General features: G+C 34.3%; 2 protein-coding genes across 2 annotated transcripts; one reads left to right on the top strand and one right to left on the bottom strand.

The window, feature by feature from the left end:
* Positions 1–1,185: 1,185 nt before the first annotated feature.
* On the top strand, positions 1,186–14,175 carry LOC100801177 (outer envelope protein 64, mitochondrial). The gene is made up of 13 exons (XM_003524684.5): positions 1,186–1,599; positions 2,114–2,266; positions 2,347–2,471; positions 5,484–5,609; positions 5,853–6,035; positions 6,191–6,332; positions 10,947–11,115; positions 11,345–11,479; positions 11,588–11,788; positions 12,698–12,825; positions 12,910–12,961; positions 13,384–13,453; positions 13,752–14,175. The coding sequence occupies exons 1-13, from the start codon at positions 1,355–1,357 to the stop codon at positions 13,832–13,834; spliced, it is 1,812 nt and encodes a 603-aa protein (XP_003524732.1). The 5' UTR covers positions 1,186–1,354; the 3' UTR covers positions 13,835–14,175.
* Positions 14,176–17,957: 3,782 nt separating this feature from the next.
* Positions 17,958–18,395, bottom strand: LOC102663778 (uncharacterized). The gene has a single exon (XM_006580763.1). The coding sequence runs from the start codon at positions 18,393–18,395 to the stop codon at positions 17,958–17,960; it is 438 nt and encodes a 145-aa protein (XP_006580826.1).
* Between the last annotated feature and the right edge of the window lie 3,137 nt (positions 18,396–21,532).

The following is a 21,532-nucleotide window of genomic DNA, read 5'->3' as shown; positions in this document are numbered from 1 at the left end:
TCTCATTCTAATAACATTGACATGCTTTAAATTCGTCTTGGCCTTCAAACCTATTCATTATTGGAGTGTAGCAAAAATTGAATGAGGAGGGATTTTGTTCTCCTCCAATTTTCTCCTTTCCCTTCTTAAAAATTGAATTAGACAACAAAATTTGATAAGATCTCCCTCTTTTCATTTTCCTCCAACAAAATCTTATGCGAGTCTACTTTTTTGAAATGAGTTTAGTTTTCATGTTCAATATTTTTTATACTATTAGTGAATTATACAATATCTTAAATATACTTTTTAAAGTTTGGGTAATAAGAAAATAAAAAAATGAATGATATTTATACTATATTTGTACGAGTAAAGTATATTCTTATTTCTTATATTTTGGTTGAATCTTGTTTTTAGTTTCTTAATTTTCATATAATGTAATTTAGTTCCTAAACTTTATAAAAAAAATATGTTTTTAATCCATGAACTTACTCTTTACTTTCTTCATTTGTTAACTTCACTTTGGAAAAAAGGACTAAAAACACATTTTTTATAAGATAAAATACGTTTTTCCCTCCTAAATATGAAAATGTTTGCAATTCGTTATTGTAAAATTTTTAGTATGCTTTTTATTCTCAAAAAAATTGAAATTGTCATTTTTTAGCCTGAAACAAGGTCCAGACATCCGAATCTACATGCATTGCTTTTTTATGTTGGTTATATGCACAATTGATGTAAAAAATATCATATTTTACATCGATTATATGCATAAACAATGCAAAAAATATTACATTTACGCTAATTATATACATTATCAATGTAAAAGTCATCATTGTCATGACAAAAAATGACACATTTTAATTTTGTAAGAAAAGAAAATATATTTTAACTTTTTTTTTTTATAAAATTCAAAGACTAAATTGTATGATATAAAAGTTTGGAGAACTAAAAATAAAATTTAACGAAAATATGAATACTAAAATTATATTTTTATATATATTTATAAATGATGATTCAAACAAATATAATTAAATCCATAAATTCATATAATAATATAAGATTTTGTTGGGTTCACTGATTTTTTTTAATGGAAAAACATGTTGGATTCTCTTCATGTTTAAAATTCTCATGAGATAGATTCCGCTTATTATGATCCATTGGATTGGAAACATCCCCAAAGAAAAATAAATATAACTAAAAAGGGCCCAGATAAATTGTACATTAGAACAATCTGGGGATCCCACTTCTTCTTGAGAGTTCTGTATTCTGTTCTTCTTTTCTCAGCTATGCACCCACCACCACCTATTCTAACAGTAAAACCCTCCCAAAACCCACACTGTTCTAAACCCCTTTTAGCACTCTGTTTCTCTGCTTAACCATGTCCCAATCACTGAAGCTAATCAAGGAACACGCCTCCAACCCCAAACTCTGGTTGGTCATTGGAATAGGAGTTGCCGGAATCGTGGTTCTGGTGGAGACACGGCGGAGAACACGGCGGGGAAAGACACACAAACAAGACTTTGGTGCTTTTGTTGAGCGTTTTGAGCTACTTCCCTTCCCTCAGCCTCCTCCTCCTGCTGCCAAGCAATCGCTCTCTGCTCTAACCTTTGCCATAAACGACACGTTCGTTTCAACATCCCTCCAAAAATTTTAAGCTTTGCTTCAGTTTGAGTATTAAAGTTGACCTTTTTATTAATTGTTTGTGCTTTTCTTTCATGGGGGTGGGAGAAAATTTGCTGATATTATGTTATGTCTTTGAATATTATGACATTTGATTTGCAAAATAAAGGATCACCATCATCATTATTATTAAGCTCTGGTTCTGTTTTCGTATTCTTTTGAGCAGAACTATTTACCTTTTATTTCCTGGGGCTAAAGAGAAAATTTGCTGAGGTTTGGTTTATGATATTTGGTAAACATACTCTCTAAAATTTATTGAAAATTGCAGAATTATGAGTTTGACTCATTAAATAAGAAGTGAGACCTACAAAATTTTGTGATTTCCGATAAATTTCAACCAATACTAGGGAACGTGTTTGAAAGAATGTGTCAGAGAGTGTGATGCTTGCATTTCTCATGATATTGTTGAGGTTTCTGATTTAAATGATTTTTTGGGTTGTGTTGTTGGGGTTTGCAGATTTGATGTGAAAGACTACGTGACAGGGTTTGGAAATTCTACCTGGAAGAGTACACACAAGGCAGCGGAGAAGACTGCAGTTGTGGTGACTGCTCTGCTCATGAGTGGGGCTACTTGTGTTGGCAAGACTGTTGTGGATGAATTCTCTTTTGGGTGATGAGTCCTTTTGAAGTTCTTTAACTTTGTGTAGTCAACTGAAACAATTTGATATACTTAAGGCATTGTTATTTCAGGATTTCTGGTGAGAACAAGTATTATGGAACTCCAACTCATCCTCAGATGCCATCATGTAAACTGGGAGGGTCTTCTTGTGGTTCAGCAGTGGCAGTTGCTGCGGGGCTTGTTGACTTTGCCGTTGGTAAGTTTATGTGGTTACCCCTACTTGCTTGAAATGCTATTATTACCTTTTTAATATTTTGGTCATTTGTGGATCCATCATTTTCAATCTAGCAATCTTCCCTTTATCTTGCTTGTGGATTCTGATGCAATTATTTTATGACCGTTGGAGGAAATTGTCAAGTGAGATCTCAGGCTAAATAATATCCCTGAAACTTTGGTTTTTAACCATGCCTAATGATGTCATGTGATCCATGTAGCCAAGCTCTCTTGGTGGGATAAGACTTTGTTGTTGTTGTTGTATTCTATTAACAACAACAACAACAACAACGCCTTATCCCACTAGGTGGGGTCGACTACATGGATCAACTTCCGCCATAATGTTCTATCAAGTACCATACTTCTATCCAAATCATTAAGTTCGAGATCCTTTTTGATAACCTCTCTTATAGTCTTTTTGGGTCTTCCTCTGCCTCGAATTGTTTGTCTTCTCTCCATTTGGTCTACTCTCCTCACTACAGAGTCTACCGGTCTTCTCTCTACATGCCCAAACCACCTAAGTCTATTTTCCACCATCTTCTCTACAATAGGTGCTACTCCAACCCTCTCTCTAATAGCTTCGTTTCTAATTTTATCCTGTCGAGTCTTACCACACATCCACCGCAACATCCTCATCTCCGCTACACCTACTTTATTCTCATGTTGGCTCTTGACCGCCCAACATTCTGTTCCGTACAAAATCGCCGGTCTTACCGCAGTCCGATAAAACTTTCCCTTTAGCTTGATCGGTACCTTAGCATCACATAACACCCCCGATGTTTTTCTCCATTTCATCCATCCTGCTTGAATGCGATGATTCACATCCCCTTCAATTTCCCCATCATCCTGTATTACAGACCCAAGATATTTAAACCGTGTGACTTGAGGGATAATATGGTCTCCTATTTTCACCTCTGAGTTAGAAACCCTCCTTCTTTTGTTGAACTTACATTCCATATACTCCGATTTGCTTCTGCTTAGGTGAAAGCCATGTGTTTCTAGAGCTCGTCTCCAAATTTCCAACCTCTCATTCAACTCCTCCCTCGACTCTCCAAGGAGGACTATGTCATATGCAAAAAACATGCATCTCGGCGCTATCTCTTGGATTTGTTCCGTGAGGACATCCAGAATTAAGGTAAAAAGGTAGGGGCTAAGGGTTGACCCTTGATGTAAACCAATTGTGATGGGAAAATCGTCTGACTCTCCACCCTGTGTCCTAACACTAGTTGATACCCTATCATACATATCTTGGATAGCTCGAATATATGCAACCCTAACCCCTTTCTTCTCTAGAGCTTTCCACAAAATCTCTCTAGGCACTCTATCATACGCTTTCTCCAAGTCAATAAAAATCAAGTGCAAGTCTTGTTGGGCCATGCGATATTGCTCCATCACCCGCCGTAATAAATAAATCGCTTCCATGGTCGACCTTCCCGGCATGAAACCAAATTGATTCTCAGTAACTTGAGTCTGCTTTCTTAATCTCCGTTCGATCACTCTTTCCCATAATTTCATGGTATGACTCATGAGCTTGATTCCCCTATAATTTGCACAATTTTGTATATCCCCCTTGTTCTTATAGATTGGCACTAACGTGCTTCTCCTCCATTCCTCCGGCATGCGTTTTGACCTCATAATTTCGTTAAAGAGTTCGGTGAGCCACTCAAGACCTCTATCTCCAAGAGTTTTCCACACTTCAATAGGTATGTTGTCTGGCCCCACCGCCTTACCATTACTCATTCTTTTAAATTATAAGAAAAACAACCAAGCCTTTAGCCATTAGATGTATAAAGTATAAACAACACCACAATGTTCTATCATAAATCATGTCAATAGACAAACTATGACCTCTAAATTTTTCTTAATAGTTTTGCCTATAGCTTTACCTGAATTGTCTCTATCTCTAGCGATTAGGCTACCTGCAATCTGATTTACTTTCCTCAATGGGGCTTCTACAGCTTCTCCACATGTGTCCAAACTCCAAATCCCACCCAAGGTGAGCTTCTATCATCTTTTCAATGTTAGGTGCCACCCTGACATTTTTTCCTAATGCATTCATTCCTAATCTTATCTTGTCTGGTGGTATGTCCACTCATCCAAAGCAACATTCCCATCTTTGCTATGTTGAATTTATTCTCTTGACTCTTTACCTTCCAACATTTTATTCCTTACAACATCTCCAGTCTTGCAGCTGTGTGGTAAAATTTTCCTTTAAGATGTTTTTTCTATTCACGAATAACATACGGAGCACTTCTCCATTTTACCTATCCTGCTTGAATCCTATAATTCATCTTCCTCTACTTCTACGTTGTTCTATACAATGGACCTCAAATACTTAAACTAAAAGACCTGGAAAAATGTCTTTGGGGTGTATTTCTCTGAATTTTAAATTATTCTGTTAACTTGTTCTATCAAATAAAATTAGTTTATTCCCTCAATATTTCTATTGAACTATGCGTCAAGTTAGTAAAAGATAAAGTTATGTCTAACAATATTTCTAATGTCTAGAACTCTGGGGGATGATTCAAAGTATGTATTCACTCTTTCTTCATCAATCCTGGTTTATTCAATTATTATAGTAATATGTCTTTTTTGTATGTTTTAAATTCTCTTTTAAAAACAATGTTAATCATCTACATATTTTGAGGAGTTTCCTTGTAGTTTTGTTTCTTAAACAGTTAAACCTATTATAATTCTTATTGTAGTAGTAAGGTGAGTAGTGGCTTGCTGACGCTATTAAAATAAAGTTAAATATGTGTCAATGTGTGATCTACGTAACATAATAGCTGCATAAATTTCATAATTCCAAGTCTTAGTTTGTTTTTGTGATCTCTTCATTGTGTTATTGCTGCATGGCTTGCCAAGCATAATCTGTTTTTTTCTGATCCAGGATAGACTTAGTTTGCACATGCCATTATATCGCGGCCCTGAAAACTGGTTGCTTGACTTTGCATAACTATATTTGTAAACATGGTAGATTTTTGTGTCTTGGTAGGTACTGATACTACAGGATGTGTGAGAATTCCAGCATCATTCTGTGGTATTTTTGGTTTTCGTCCATCCCATGGGGCTGTATCTACCATTGGAGTTCTTCCAAATGCACAAAGCTTAGACACTATTGGTAAGATTCATTATTTTGTGCTGTTGCTATGATTTTAATTGATCATAAGTTATATGTATCAACTCTTGAGATTCTGCATCATTTTTACTTGTGGCTAGCTTTGTGGAAAGAACATAAATCAATTATATGCTTGGGTTAAAGAATTGACATGAGTCCTATCTCATGATATTCTAATATTTTATTAAAAGATTCTATTCTATTTTCTTTAGATTTTGATTACTTTATTTTTTAATTGCTTTTCAGGATGGTTTGCTCGCGATCCATCTATCCTGCATCGTGTTGGACATGTTTTACTTCAATTGAATTCAGTGGAGACCAAAAGGTCCAGACATTTCATATTTGCAGACGATCTCTTTCAGTTATCTAAAATTCCTACACAGAATACAATATATGTTATTGGTAAAGCTATTGAGAATATGTCCGGGTGTAAGTTTCTGGATCTTTGAAGACCGATTGGTCCTCCTTTCAGATTTAGTAGATACTAGTTTTCCATAAGAAAAAGTTGATCTCTCGACTGAATCACCAAAAGAGGAGAAAATTTGGGTAAATTATGAAGTGTTTTAGTCATTTTGGTTTTGCAGATCAGGCTCCAAAGCATTTGAATCTTTGTCAGTATATTGATTCTAGGGTGCCCAGTCTAAGGCTTCATCAGCAATCAACCCACCAACAAAATGAAACATCTATATTGAAAACTCTTTCTTCAGTTATGCTTTCATTACAAGGGTATTCTTTTAAAACTTTTATCATTTCATTTATTATAATATATTACCTTGCTCTGCATGCTTTTCTATTAAAAATTTATTATGAAAGAGAATGAAGTCGTATGAGTAAGGATTGGCAGTTCTCTAAATGGATTAAAAATAAAAAAAGAAAACATAATAATACCAATCTGGGTATCAATAACTGGAGTACTCCAAAAAAAGTTATAAACTAAACACATGGAAATTTATGTTGGATAAGCATAAACCAAATGTGTGTTTAATAACCGTGGCTACTAGCTGTGAAAAATCTGCAACTGATGGTAACTACAAAGCAAAAGCTAATTTTCAATTCTATAAAATGCTCAAGAGTTTCATGCATTTGTATTGGATGGCTGAGGTTCATAAATATCCTTAGATTTCGTCATCCAATAATGAGAAAGCAATTGTTCAGGTGCCATAAGGTGGTGTTACATTTATATTGTAATAACGTGTGTCCTTTGCTTAAAATAGACTCCCCTACATAATGAGCAATATACTTGTTTTGAATTTATCTTTTTTGCATGGTCCGTAACTGTATAATTTCAAAATTTCCTTTTTTTTAGTTTATTACAATTGAAAATATATCTAAAATGCTCATTCTTATCCAACTTGTTCTGTGCTATCCATTAAAAAGAGGTTATGTAAATTGTGTATAATTCTTCATTCATTGTCAATGGTGCTTTTGTTAGCAACTTAAAAGAAATTTCAATTACTCTGTTGTTTTCAAGAGTCCTGAATTTCCATTCTTTCGCTAATTTGAGTATCAATAAGCATATTCGGCGCTATCTCTTGGATTTGTTCCGTGAGGACATCCAGAATTAAGGTAAAAAGGTAGGGGCTAAGGGTTGACCCTTGATGTAAACCAATTGTGATGGGAAAATCGTCTGACTCTCCACCCTGTGTCCTAACACTAGTTGATACCCTATCATACATATCTTGGATAGCTCGAATATATGCAACCCTAACCCCTTTCTTCTCTAGAGCTTTCCACAAAATCTCTCTAGGCACTCTATCATACGCTTTCTCCAAGTCAATAAAAATCAAGTGCAAGTCTTGTTGGGCCATGCGATATTGCTCCATCACCCGCCGTAATAAATAAATCGCTTCCATGGTCGACCTTCCCGGCATGAAACCAAATTGATTCTCAGTAACTTGAGTCTGCTTTCTTAATCTCCGTTCGATCACTCTTTCCCATAATTTCATGGTATGATCATACTATGCCCCTATAATTTGCCATTTGTATATCCCCCTTGTTCTTATAGATTGGCACTAACGTGCTTCTCCTCCATTCCTCCGGCATGCGTTTTGACCTCATAATTTCGTTAAAGAGTTCGGTGAGCCACTCAAGACCTCTATCTCCAAGAGTTTTCCACACTTCAATAGGTATGTTGTCTGGCCCCACCGCCTTACCATTACTCATTCTTTTAAATTATAAGAAAAACAACCAAGCCTTTAGCCATTAGATGTATAAAGTATAAACAACACCACAATGTTCTATCATAAATCATGTCAATAGACAAACTATGACCTCTAAATTTTTCTTAATAGTTTTGCCTATAGCTTTACCTGAATTGTCTCTATCTCTAGCGATTAGGCTACCTGCAATCTGATTTACTTTCCTCAATGGGGCTTCTACAGCTTCTCCACATGTGTCCAAACTCCAAATCCCACCCAAGGTGAGCTTCTATCATCTTTTCAATGTTAGGTGCCACCCTGACATTTTTTCCTAATGCATTCATTCCTAATCTTATCTTGTCTGGTGGTATGTCCACTCATCCAAAGCAACATTCCCATCTTTGCTATGTTGAATTTATTCTCTTGACTCTTTACCTTCCAACATTTTATTCCTTACAACATCTCCAGTCTTGCAGCTGTGTGGTAAAATTTTCCTTTAAGATGTTTTTTCTATTCACGAATAACATACGGAGCACTTCTCCATTTTACCTATCCTGCTTGAATCCTATAATTCATCTTCCTCTACTTCTACGTTGTTCTATACAATGGACCTCAAATACTTAAACTAAAAGACCTGGAAAAATGTCTTTGGGGTGTATTTCTCTGAATTTTAAATTATTCTGTTAACTTGTTCTATCAAATAAAATTAGTTTATTCCCTCAATATTTCTATTGAACTATGCGTCAAGTTAGTAAAAGATAAAGTTATGTCTAACAATATTTCTAATGTCTAGAACTCTGGGGGATGATTCAAAGTATGTATTCACTCTTTCTTCATCAATCCTGGTTTATTCAATTATTATAGTAATATGTCTTTTTTGTATGTTTTAAATTCTCTTTTAAAAACAATGTTAATCATCTACATATTTTGAGGAGTTTCCTTGTAGTTTTGTTTCTTAAACAGTTAAACCTATTATAATTCTTATTGTAGTAGTAAGGTGAGTAGTGGCTTGCTGACGCTATTAAAATAAAGTTAAATATGTGTCAATGTGTGATCTACGTAACATAATAGCTGCATAAATTTCATAATTCCAAGTCTTAGTTTGTTTTTGTGATCTCTTCATTGTGTTATTGCTGCATGGCTTGCCAAGCATAATCTGTTTTTTTCTGATCCAGGATAGACTTAGTTTGCACATGCCATTATATCGCGGCCCTGAAAACTGGTTGCTTGACTTTGCATAACTATATTTGTAAACATGGTAGATTTTTGTGTCTTGGTAGGTACTGATACTACAGGATGTGTGAGAATTCCAGCATCATTCTGTGGTATTTTTGGTTTTCGTCCATCCCATGGGGCTGTATCTACCATTGGAGTTCTTCCAAATGCACAAAGCTTAGACACTATTGGTAAGATTCATTATTTTGTGCTGTTGCTATGATTTTAATTGATCATAAGTTATATGTATCAACTCTTGAGATTCTGCATCATTTTTACTTGTGGCTAGCTTTGTGGAAAGAACATAAATCAATTATATGCTTGGGTTAAAGAATTGACATGAGTCCTATCTCATGATATTCTAATATTTTATTAAAAGATTCTATTCTATTTTCTTTAGATTTTGATTACTTTATTTTTTAATTGCTTTTCAGGATGGTTTGCTCGCGATCCATCTATCCTGCATCGTGTTGGACATGTTTTACTTCAATTGAATTCAGTGGAGACCAAAAGGTCCAGACATTTCATATTTGCAGACGATCTCTTTCAGTTATCTAAAATTCCTACACAGAATACAATATATGTTATTGGTAAAGCTATTGAGAATATGTCCGGGTGTAAGTTTCTGGATCTTTGAAGACCGATTGGTCCTCCTTTCAGATTTAGTAGATACTAGTTTTCCATAAGAAAAAGTTGATCTCTCGACTGAATCACCAAAAGAGGAGAAAATTTGGGTAAATTATGAAGTGTTTTAGTCATTTTGGTTTTGCAGATCAGGCTCCAAAGCATTTGAATCTTTGTCAGTATATTGATTCTAGGGTGCCCAGTCTAAGGCTTCATCAGCAATCAACCCACCAACAAAATGAAACATCTATATTGAAAACTCTTTCTTCAGTTATGCTTTCATTACAAGGGTATTCTTTTAAAACTTTTATCATTTCATTTATTATAATATATTACCTTGCTCTGCATGCTTTTCTATTAAAAATTTATTATGAAAGAGAATGAAGTCGTATGAGTAAGGATTGGCAGTTCTCTAAATGGATTAAAAATAAAAAAAGAAAACATAATAATACCAATCTGGGTATCAATAACTGGAGTACTCCAAAAAAAGTTATAAACTAAACACATGGAAATTTATGTTGGATAAGCATAAACCAAATGTGTGTTTAATAACCGTGGCTACTAGCTGTGAAAAATCTGCAACTGATGGTAACTACAAAGCAAAAGCTAATTTTCAATTCTATAAAATGCTCAAGAGTTTCATGCATTTGTATTGGATGGCTGAGGTTCATAAATATCCTTAGATTTCGTCATCCAATAATGAGAAAGCAATTGTTCAGGTGCCATAAGGTGGTGTTACATTTATATTGTAATAACGTGTGTCCTTTGCTTAAAATAGACTCCCCTACATAATGAGCAATATACTTGTTTTGAATTTATCTTTTTTGCATGGTCCGTAACTGTATAATTTCAAAATTTCCTTTTTTTTAGTTTATTACAATTGAAAATATATCTAAAATGCTCATTCTTATCCAACTTGTTCTGTGCTATCCATTAAAAAGAGGTTATGTAAATTGTGTATAATTCTTCATTCATTGTCAATGGTGCTTTTGTTAGCAACTTAAAAGAAATTTCAATTACTCTGTTGTTTTCAAGAGTCCTGAATTTCCATTCTTTCGCTAATTTGAGTATCAATAAGCATATCTGAGTACTGGACATTTGATATTTGTTTCTTAGTACTTACTACATTTAACAACGTATTATGGATATGCCTTGCCTAGAATATTTTTTTAAACAATTTATAAGGTTTCCTACTAAAGGAAATGTCCGTCACAATTGACATTTAATTCTTTCTACACTACATGATGACATGTGTGTAATCATGCCTTCTTTTTTATTTACTTTTGATAGAATATTTTGCATCATGCTTTTTTGTCAATGGCCTTATATTTATTTGACAGACATGTTTTTATCTGCTTTTCAGGTATGAATTTAAAACCAATCATGAAGAATGGGTTAAATCACTCAAATATAAGTTAGGTTGTGGTGTGTCTGATCATGTTATTGCAGCCATTAATACTACATATGATAATATAAAAGCTTTGTATAAAGTCAGGACTGAGATGCGAGGTGCTTTTCAAAGTCTATTAAAGGTATTAGTCTGTTCTTACTCTTGTTTCATATATAGGTTATTTTAAGTCAATGAACTTTGTTAGAAATTAGATTAGATTATTGGAAGACTGGAAAATAGATAAGCAATTAGTCTGGTGTAACAATGTACACTGATTCTTATAATGAAAGTGGCTAAAATAATTTATTTTGGCAAGTCCACTGTATGCTTCAATACCACCCTATTATCTCCTGGTTTTAATTGTCCCACAGGATGATGGAATACTTGTTATTCCTACTGTAGCAGGCAGTCAACTAAAGCTTAATACAAAGAAAGGTTTTTCCTCTGAGTTCCATGACAGAACATTTGCATTATCGAGCATTGCTAGTGTATCTGGATGTTGTCAGGTAATTTGATATCTTTTAGGTTCAGAGGTAAATATTTTTCTTCTCTAAATATTTATTAATTGTTCTGATACTTTGACTTACATATATAGGCTTTTAAATTATTTGCAGGTTACAATTCCATTAGGATATCATGATGATTGTTCTCTTTCTGTCTCATTCATCTCATTTCATGGAGCTGATAAATTTCTTCTAGACACGATCTTGGATATTTATTCAACTCTTCAAGAGCAAGTTAGTGTTGGTTCCTATTCTTTGCCATTACCTAATATCAATGGCAACAGGGAAACTTCTGAACTTTTAAAAGAGAAGGTTAGATTTCTCTGAGCATTTCTTCAGTAAGACATCATTTCTTAAAAGTTTTTCAGTTTAGTTATCTGGTAAATTCTGTGATGTGACACTGGATGTCGCCAAATTATGGTGTGAGTTTCTGATTTAAATGTTTTAGAGTCTTTTATAAGATGTGAACTGAAATTATTGTTTTTTTTTTCTATTTGTAGTAGTTAGCAAATATGTGTCTGCAGTATCAACTTATATTTTATTATCTGAAGTAGCAAGCAAGAAGGGTTGGGAAACAATACCATTGACAATATGGGTTTGCTTGCCTTAGTGAAAACTCACTAACTTAGCTTGGCTTAATTCAAAGATCAATTCTATTGAATTTGAACTTGAATGTTTGGCTGGCAAAGTTGAATTTGAGCATACTCATACTCTGATCATGGACTCTTGAACTGGCTCAACTAAATTATTTAACTTTTTTCTTTTATGTTTCTTCAAAGTTAATTAAAATTAATTTTGTATCATTTGGTGTAATGTAAAATGATACCTAACTCTTTGTTTAGGACTTTAGGTTAATAAGAAGCATCAATGTACTTTTAAGGAGCATTTGGGAACAAAGTTGTTACTTATGGTATATATGTTGTCATATGCCTGGTAGAAAGACCAAATAACATGGTGTAAGATGAAGTGTTATTAATAGATATCTAACTGAAAAGAAAAACATTCCAGAAGTTTAGATTCACCTAAACACAGAAAAATGCCCAAAGCTTTTGGCTCCACAGCCGAATTTTACAGCCAAAATTCTAGCAAAAAGCATACCCACTGACTCTAGCAAAAAACATAACAAAATCATGCTTGAATTCATGTGCTTCATTAGCAGATTGTGGTATAAAATCTAGGATGGATAATTTGATATAAGCTACTAAAAGCCATACTTTTCAGGGAAATGCAGCATTCAAAGAAAGGCAGTGGAGTAAGGCACTCAGTTACTACTCCGAGGCTATCAAATTGAATGGAACGAATACAACTTATTACTGCAACCGAGCAGCTGCTCACTTAAAGTTAGGATGGTATGATGTTTCTCATGTTTGTCAACTGGTACTGTGATATTTGCACCATTGTCTGATTTGTATTTACCCTGTGAAATTATGTAGCTTTCAGCAAGCTGCAGAAGACTGCGGTAAGGCAATATTGCTTGATAAGAAGGTAAGAAAATGGGCACGCAATAGTGGCTATGGGAAATTTATTTTCTGTTATCTTATTTCTAGTTATTATAATTTTTAAACTCCAATAATCTTCAATCCTAGGAATGGGATCTTCCTAATGTTGTACAAATATGTGTTATATCCTATAATTTTTTTTGTTTGAAGTTCTGGTCACACCATCTTACCTTACAGATATCTGTCTTTTGCAAAGAAGCTCATTATAGGAGCTGATTATTGTTTGTGTACCTTGATAATGATTGATTTGATAATGTTTAATTATTTGATTCCCACATTTGATAATTTTGATAATTATTTGATTGATAATTTTGTCTTTTCTAGGATTCCTTTACATTATGAATCTATACAAATATTTGCAACGTGAATCTGTTTTGTTAAGAATAGTGCATAATTATTTCCATGCAGAATGTGAAGGCATATCTGAGACGTGGAACTGCTAGAGAATCACTACTATGTTATGAAGAGGCACTTGAAGGCAAGTCTTGATTGTTTTATAAATGTATTTGGGTTCTACCTATTTTATTTCTATTATATCTTGCATTCATTTCTGTGACGCTGCACATGTCTAGCATTGATGCATGGTTCATTGTTGTGTACAGTGGTTGCTATATTTGCATCACTTACTCATTCATGGTTCATTGTCTTGCCGTTATTTTTGGACTTTGTACTATATATATATATATATATATATATATATATATATATATATATATATATATATATATAAGTATTTAACGTTGTTCCTTATGCCATCTAATTTTTTTGCTATGCAGATTTCAAGCATGCTCTTGTTCTAGAGCCACAGAACAAGGATGCTAGTCTAGCTGAGAAAAGACTCAGAAAATTGATGAGTTAACACTTGGTGTGCCTTTTCTCCCTTGTCGTCCCTCCTTCAAGATAATGTCAATAGCTGTGGAAATATATATGTGATTCTGGTTCCGTTCTTGCACTGACCACCTTCGGGTTAAAGGAAAATTGAAAGATGAGCCTATGTTGATGAGGTGCTTCATTGTTCTCATTTTGTGCATATCTTGTCAGAAATCTTATTCAACCCTGTTTGATGATGCCTACAATTATTTGATCCGCATTCACGAGAATGGCCTAGTATCTCTTGTACATTTTTAGTGAATGGTGCAGCTTATTTACTTTGATTTAGGTGTTGCATTTTTTTATGAAAGAAAAGAAAGAGTAGTGCTACACATTCTCAGTAATTTTTAGAACAAGGAGTGATAAGAAGAGAAAAGTACGAGATAATATGAGTAATGTGATAGACATAAAGAGAAAAATGTAGCATCAACCAAATGTGAGAAGGTGAAGTGGAAATAAAATAAGATTATTCAAAGAAAAATAAGTATAAGGATGCAGATCTTCTAAAAAGTAAAATGGTTGAAACAAAAGAATGCCTACTTGGGGTGCCGGGTGTTATTTTTCTTGGAGTAAATAAATTACTCCTGTTTGTCATCCATTTTGTTGTAACATGACTTTTTTCTTAATTTTTAAATTTTACTCTAAACTTCTCATATTTAATAAATGTTACACTTAAGTTTAACTTCTCATCCATTTTTTTGTTGTAACATGGTGAATAACCAAGTGAAATCTTTTGGATAAATCATTGTAACTAGGAGGATTCAATGAAAAGACATGAATTCAATTCTTGGATTTTTGAATTGAGAGAAATAAAAAATTCTCACTATTTTTTTAGATTTATGAATCCAATTCAATTTAGTGGGATATATATATATATATATATATATATATATATATATATATATATATATATATATATATATATATATATATATATATATATGAAATTGATGAAATATCTTGTTGCATGTTTTGGATTGTATAGGATACTCCATCTATTTTTAAAATTTACAAAAACCCTCTTTTATAAATGCATTATGGTTAAAATACTTTATAGTAGTATATAAAATTGTTATACCTATATCAAATCCATTACGTGGTGAATGTGTTTTATGTTTTGTTCACACTTGTATGGTTAGGAGTTCAAGCTTGAGAATTAACTTTTTTATTTTTATTTTTTATCAATGCCTAAATAGTTGATACTTAAAAAATAGGGGATTAAAATTGCATGATATGAAATATATTGGTATTAAAATGACAATTTGAAAAATATGGAAATTAAAATCGAGCAAGTAAAAATTGGTCAACATTAATACTTTGTTTGGATTAAGAGTGAAATAGAAAAGAAAAAAAAGAGAGAATAGAAATAGGAATGATAGAAATAAAAAAAAGAGTAAAAGACATGTTTGAATGGATAGAAATAAAAATGAAAAAGGGATAATTTCTCTTCACTTATTTAGATGAGTGAAAAAGAAAATGGAGAGAAATTTCTGTACACTTGTTTCAAATTATATTCTTTTATATTAATTAAAAAATTTGATTCCTACTTTATTAACCTTTTAATATTATTTATTATTTTTTACCCATTATTTAATTTATTATATGAAACATTATTCAACTTTTGCAATATTGGATGTCAGACTTGTGATAAAATCAAGTACAAAGAATTATAATTAATTAGATTACTTTTCCTTTATGGTATTATTAGAGATGTTTTCGATGATGATCAAATTTATGGTCCAACTTAATTAAAACTTTATTAGTTAAATTGGGTTGAATTTGTGATTTTTTAAAAATCTAACCTAAACCAACTTGATCACATACATGTTAGTTTGGTTTTTCTCCAATAAGATAAATTTTATTTAGGTGGGACATAATTTTGACATTTTTTCCTTCTAATTCACCAAAATAAAAAGATAAATTTGTTTAAATCTCTTCTAGTTCACCCCTTTCAAAATGTTTCCCTCACAAATCAATGAAAACTGTTGTTTTTTTTTGGGGTTTATGGGGAAGTCAAGTAATATACAAATAAGTATCTATTATTTTATTGAAGCAACTTTATATAAAGAGCACAAAGCATAACTGATACACAAACTCTTAATGACGACATAATTTGTAGGCATAGCGACATAATTTTAGATTTCAAAACAGAATCACAAACTCCTAATATTTGAAATGTAAATTTAAAATTAAACTCCTAAAAACTAGGAAAGAGGTTGTAGTTGTTATGGGCACATTTGCAACAAATCCCCTTCTTGACTTAAGAGCTGTATACTCCTTAAATTCTCAAAAAATTTAAAATTTGACTTTTGCTTTTCTTCTTTTATTTGCTTGTAATTTTTGTCATCATATTTCTTAGGTGGAACCACCATCACATTCTTAGTAGCTTATTTTCTTGAGACTTTGGTCTTCAAGGTTTTTCTCATACTACTTCTTCTCTGTTTCTTGTTAGTATTGTCATCTTCATTGTCTTCTTGCTCCTCCTTCATCAGATCTAAGGAAAAACTCTTTTCTTTTATATAAACTTTGAACACTTCTAAGTTGTTTGTATCTTTAATCGCACAAGTTTTATGTTCAAAAGATAAATTATAGCCTTTCTCTAGCAACTAAGCTACACTTAACACATTTTGATTAATCTTAGGAACACATCAGAGATATATTTCAAACTTGTCAAGCTTTCAATAGTAATGGTCCCTTTTCCCTTGAGAGATGAAATCACTATTTCCAATTTTTACTTTGGAAACAATAGTTTGTCAAGCTCCTTGAAGAGTTTCTGATCATTGGTCATATTGTTTGTGCAACCGTTATCTATTAACCATGAATCACTGGATTTATTGCTTATAACAAAGTATGTTGAAACAAAGATTTGTTCATCTTCTTGTTCCTTCGGGGTCACCTTTGCTTCCTCTGGTTTAGACTTGCAAATGCAACCTACATGTCCCAACTAACCACACTTGACATTTTGCGTTTGGCCTTCATCAACATTTGTTGTGTGGATGATTTTTTTTTTTTTACAATAGGGGATAGGGTGGAGAAACACATGTATTGTTGTTTTTGTTGTATTTGTTATCTTTGTAGTTTTTGACTTGGAAAACTCCCACTACGTATACTTCTTGCCTCATAAGCCTTCTTTAGTTATGCTTGATAAATCCCTTGAGTTCTCTAGAGATACAATTGTGGCTTCAAATTTTTCAAGTATGTGACTAGAAATTTTTGAACAATTCTATCATCTGAAAAATCAGTACCAAGGAACCTTACATTGTTGACTATGTAAAGAATCCTGATACAATATTCCTTAATTGTTTATGATTCCTTCATTCTTTGCATCTCAATTTCTTGGACCAAGTTCAAAGCTTGCATCACTTTTACCTTTTCATTTCCATCGTACTCTTGCTTCAAAAACTGCCCAATCTTGTTGGTGTTTTTAGTGTCATTATTCTAATCAACATAGTGGATGATATTGCTCCAAACAAGATTGCTCTTGCCTTTGACTTTCTCTATCTCCTCTCGTGATTTTTTTTATTTGAGCAACCGTTGATTATCCGGTAGGGGTGGAACTTCGTATATGTCTTTAATATCTTCCCATAGATCACAAGCATCAAGATAGGTTTCCGTTCTAATAGCCTAGAGGTGGTAATGTTTTCCATTGAATAGTGAAAGCCTATGAAGCACGGACACCCTAGTCCCTTACCGTGTTCGGTGTCCGACACGCGTCCGTGTCAGTGTTCGATACCGACACGACACCCGTACTACGTTTTATATTTTGGACATTACAGGTGTGCACGTGTCCGTGTCCGTATCGTGTCCGGTGTCCGTGTCGGTGTTTCATAGGTGGAAGCAAAACTGGAATGGATGAACTCATTCTAGTATGTGTTTGTGTGTAGGAGTGTTGGGTAGGTTCAGTCAATCTCACATATCCATCATATGATAGCTCTTGATACAAATTTGTTATTTTTTGGGATATATGAGAGGAAGAAAAATAATGCGGAGAGAAGTATCTATCTTTTTTTTTTTGAATCAAGGGACTTTTATTAATTAAAAAAACCAATATTACAAGGCGATCAAATGATCCTGCCATCAACAAGGACAAAAGGACCAAAAGAGGAAAAAACTCAAAACATCATGAAATGAGCTATGTGAGATTTTAGTTTATTGTTATACCACCCTCTATAAACTATATTATCTATAATATAATCAACTATGTTCGTATTATCTACAATTTCTTCAAAAATCTTAGCATTGCGGTATTTCCAGATGCCATAGACAGTTTCAGTCACTGCCAGCTTCAGAATAGAGGCCTTATGTCCCTTTCCTTTACCGTGCCTAATAATCCATTTTAGCTCTTCATTCCATTCCTGAGGATGATGCTTTACCTGAATCCACTTAAGGACTTGTTTCCACACATCACCAAGGACACTACATCCAAAGAAAAGGTGATCATGGGATTCTGGTCCCTCACAGAAGCAACAAATCTTATCACCTAGCATTCCAAATCTTAGCAAACGATCTTTTGTGGGTAGCCTACCGTGGCAGGCTTGCCATAGAGTCATTAAAGCGCGAGGTCTAGCAGGGTTACCACAAAAAAGTCAATTCCACACAACCTCATTGGAGCCTTCACATCGCATCTTCAAATACAGTGTCTTCATACTGAATTTTCCCCTATCCTTCTGGCCCAAATCACTCTGCATATTATTAATATGAACTCTTTGATTGAGAATGGATTTCATAATCCAAGATTGAGTTGTCTTCTGCGGAATCTCCATTATACTTTGATTTTTTAAATAGTAGGTATGTACCCACTTTACCCACAAATTATCTGCCTTCTCACTAAGACTCCAAAGTAGTTTCATCATAGTGACATGATTCCACGTTTGGAGGTGAATAACATTCAAACCCCCGTATTTCCTAGGCCTGCAGACATTAGTCCAGGCTACAGGACTTTTACGACTTTTGTCAACACCACCTGTGCAAAGGAAGGTCCTACAAACAATATTAATTTTATGGATAACAAACTTAGGCAACGGAAAACATTGCATCCAGTAGTTTGCTATGGAAAAGGTAACACTCTTAATGAGTTGTAGCCGACCTGCATAACTCAACAACTTATTACTCCAGTGATTAAACTTTCCAGTTATTCTATCAATTAGACTGAGATAATGAGAAATAGACAACTTCTTACTAGTCAAGGGTACACCTAAGTATTTAAAAGGGAGGGGCCCCTCTTTAAAACCTGTCAGCTTCATAATATCAGTCTTCGTAGGAGCATCAACCCCCCCAAAGTAAATATTGCATTTACTCGGGTTTACCACTAAACCAGTTGTTTCAGAGAAGGTATTCAAGGTCTGCATCAACATCTCTACTGATCTGCAATCTCCTCTAGCAAAAAGCAAGACATCATCAGCAAAGGCCAAATTAGTAATATTTAGCTTTTCGCATTTGGAATGATGATTGAAATCAGGATTCCTTTGCATTTTGTGGAGGAGTCTATTGAGATATTCCATGATAATAATGAACAACATCGGGGATAAGGGCTCCCCTTGCCGTATGCCCCTATTAGCTTTCATACATTTGGTGTAATTACCATTGATATTAAACCTATAGGTGACGGAAGTGATAGTAAGCATAATCCACTTAACAAATTGTTTAGGAATACCTATTTCCAGCAGAATAGTTTCCAGAGCAAACCAGTCCACCATGTCATACGCTTTCTGAAGGTTTAATTGAATCATGCATCGGGGGGTTCCATTCTTCCTAGCATACCCTCTTATAAGCTCATAGGCCAGCAGAATGTGATTATGGATCTGCTGTCCAGGAACAAAGGCCGCTTGACACGGACTTACAATTCTATTCAAAACTTTTCCAAGCCTAGTTGTAAGTATTTTTGAGATAATCTTATATAAGATAGTGCATCCTGCAATCGGTCTATAGTCTTTCACAGAGACAACCTTCTCATGCTTGGGAATAAGAGTTGCAATAGTGCAGTTAAATGCCTTAAGCAATATATCATTATTGAAAAGTCATATACTGCATTATTGATATCATCTTTGATAGTATCCCAACTGGATTTAAAGAATTTTGCCCCGTATCCATCGATACCGGGAGACTTCAAATCGCCTATACCATTCAGCGCTTTTAGGATTTCCTGATCACTGACTGGGGCAACAAGAAACTGCCGTTGCTCCATTGAAAATTGCCCACCTCTTCGTATAGCAGCTGCATCTATATGCTTCAGATTGATAGATTTTTTCCCCATCAGCTCACCATAAAACTCCAGGACCAGATTCTCAATATCTTCCTGAGTTGCACAAACTGTACCATCAATCTTCCTTAGCATGTTCATCCCTTTAGCAGTAGCCCTCGATTTAATGGTTGCGTAGAAAAATGAATTGTTGCCATCACCTAATTTTAGCCAATCAATCTTCGCCTTCTGCCTAAGAACATTTTCCTCAAGTTCCTGAAAGTAAATAAGTTCATCAGTGTACTTTTTTACCTTAGCAATATTGGTACTGTTCATCAGGTCGATGGATAGATCAAGTTGAGCCTGCTGCAGGTTCCCCCTGGCTTGGAGAATATTCTGTTTGAGATGCATCAGTGGTTTACTTAAATTTCTCAGAACTGGCTGTAGACGCTTTAATTTTTCCCAGACCACGAACGTAGGTCTGCCTGTGATTGGCTCTCTCCAGCTGGCCGAGACCGCATCATTGTAACCATCCAGATCGACACTTCCATTAATGAATTTGAAGTGGTATTTTTTCAGAATTACCCTATCGCGGTGTTGCAGCTATAGAAGAGCGTGGTCCGAGACATTTGGGGGCATGATGTGAAGGTTCACATCCGGATTGTTCTAAAACCACAAAACATTTGCCAGAACTCTATCAATTCTCGAGTAAATGGTGCCTTCTACATGCTTATTTGACCAAGTAAAATAGTCTCCTTGACTATGCATTTCGGCCAGACCAGTCTGCTCAAGCATATCAGAAAAATCAGTATATTCAGCTTCCGTCACCATTTTACCTCCTATGCGATCTTGAGCTTTTGCAACATTATTATAGTCACCTATCAGGCACCATGGACCTTGCTGGTGGCTATGCAGAGTCACAATATCCTTCCATAGAATTCTACGATTCTCAAGCTTATTTAACGCATAAATCAGAGTGAGCCAATATCTAAAAATCCCATCCAGACTATACACACCGCAGTGCACCAACTGGCTAGAACTATGGACAAATTTTAGGTCTATTCTATTGTTATCCCAGCACAGCCAAATACGCCCATTATCATGATCAACATAATTATCAAGATACATACCTTTGAACCTCAGTTTTTTCCTAATATTTATAGCTTTTGATTTCTTCACTCTAGTTTCAATTAGTACAATAATCATTGGATCAAGCTGTAGGAGATGGGAGCTAATATCCTTTAGCTTGCCCATTTTGTTCAGCCCCCGAACGTTCCAAGCGACGATCATGTACCACAGTCTCGAATCACTAAAGGGCCATTCGAACCTCTTAGTGTCTCAAAACCATTCTTGCAATTGATAGGTGGTGGAATTCCTTCATTCTGCTTTGTTTTTCCTCTATCCTTCCTTGTACTGGGAACCACGCTCCAGTCCTCAAGAGTATCATCTGGGTGCTTTTCTTTTGGCTCAGTTGGCGTCACTTTGTCTGGCACAATAGTTACAACTGGT

The sequence above is a fragment of the Glycine max genome, chromosome 5 (genome assembly GCF_000004515.6).
Source record: "Glycine max cultivar Williams 82 chromosome 5, Glycine_max_v4.0, whole genome shotgun sequence".
NCBI lineage: Eukaryota > Viridiplantae > Streptophyta > Magnoliopsida > Fabales > Fabaceae > Glycine > Glycine max.
The sequence above is the reverse complement of the archived record's forward strand: the minus strand, read 5'-3'. Positions and strand labels throughout refer to the sequence as shown.

Coding starts and splice junctions, on each gene's coding strand:
- LOC102663778 (XM_006580763.1), bottom strand. CDS start 18,395: ATGACTCTATGGCAAGCCTGCCACGGTAGGCTACCCACAAAAGATCGT.
- LOC100801177 (XM_003524684.5), top strand. CDS start 1,355: ATGTCCCAATCACTGAAGCTAATCAAGGAACACGCCTCCAACCCCAAA. Junction 1,600..2,113: donor ACCTTTGCCATAAACGACAC/GTTCGTTTCAAC, acceptor TGGGGTTTGCAG/ATTTGATGTGAAAGACTACG. Junction 12,826..12,909: donor GCTCACTTAAAGTTAGGATG/GTATGATGTTTC, acceptor GAAATTATGTAG/CTTTCAGCAAGCTGCAGAAG.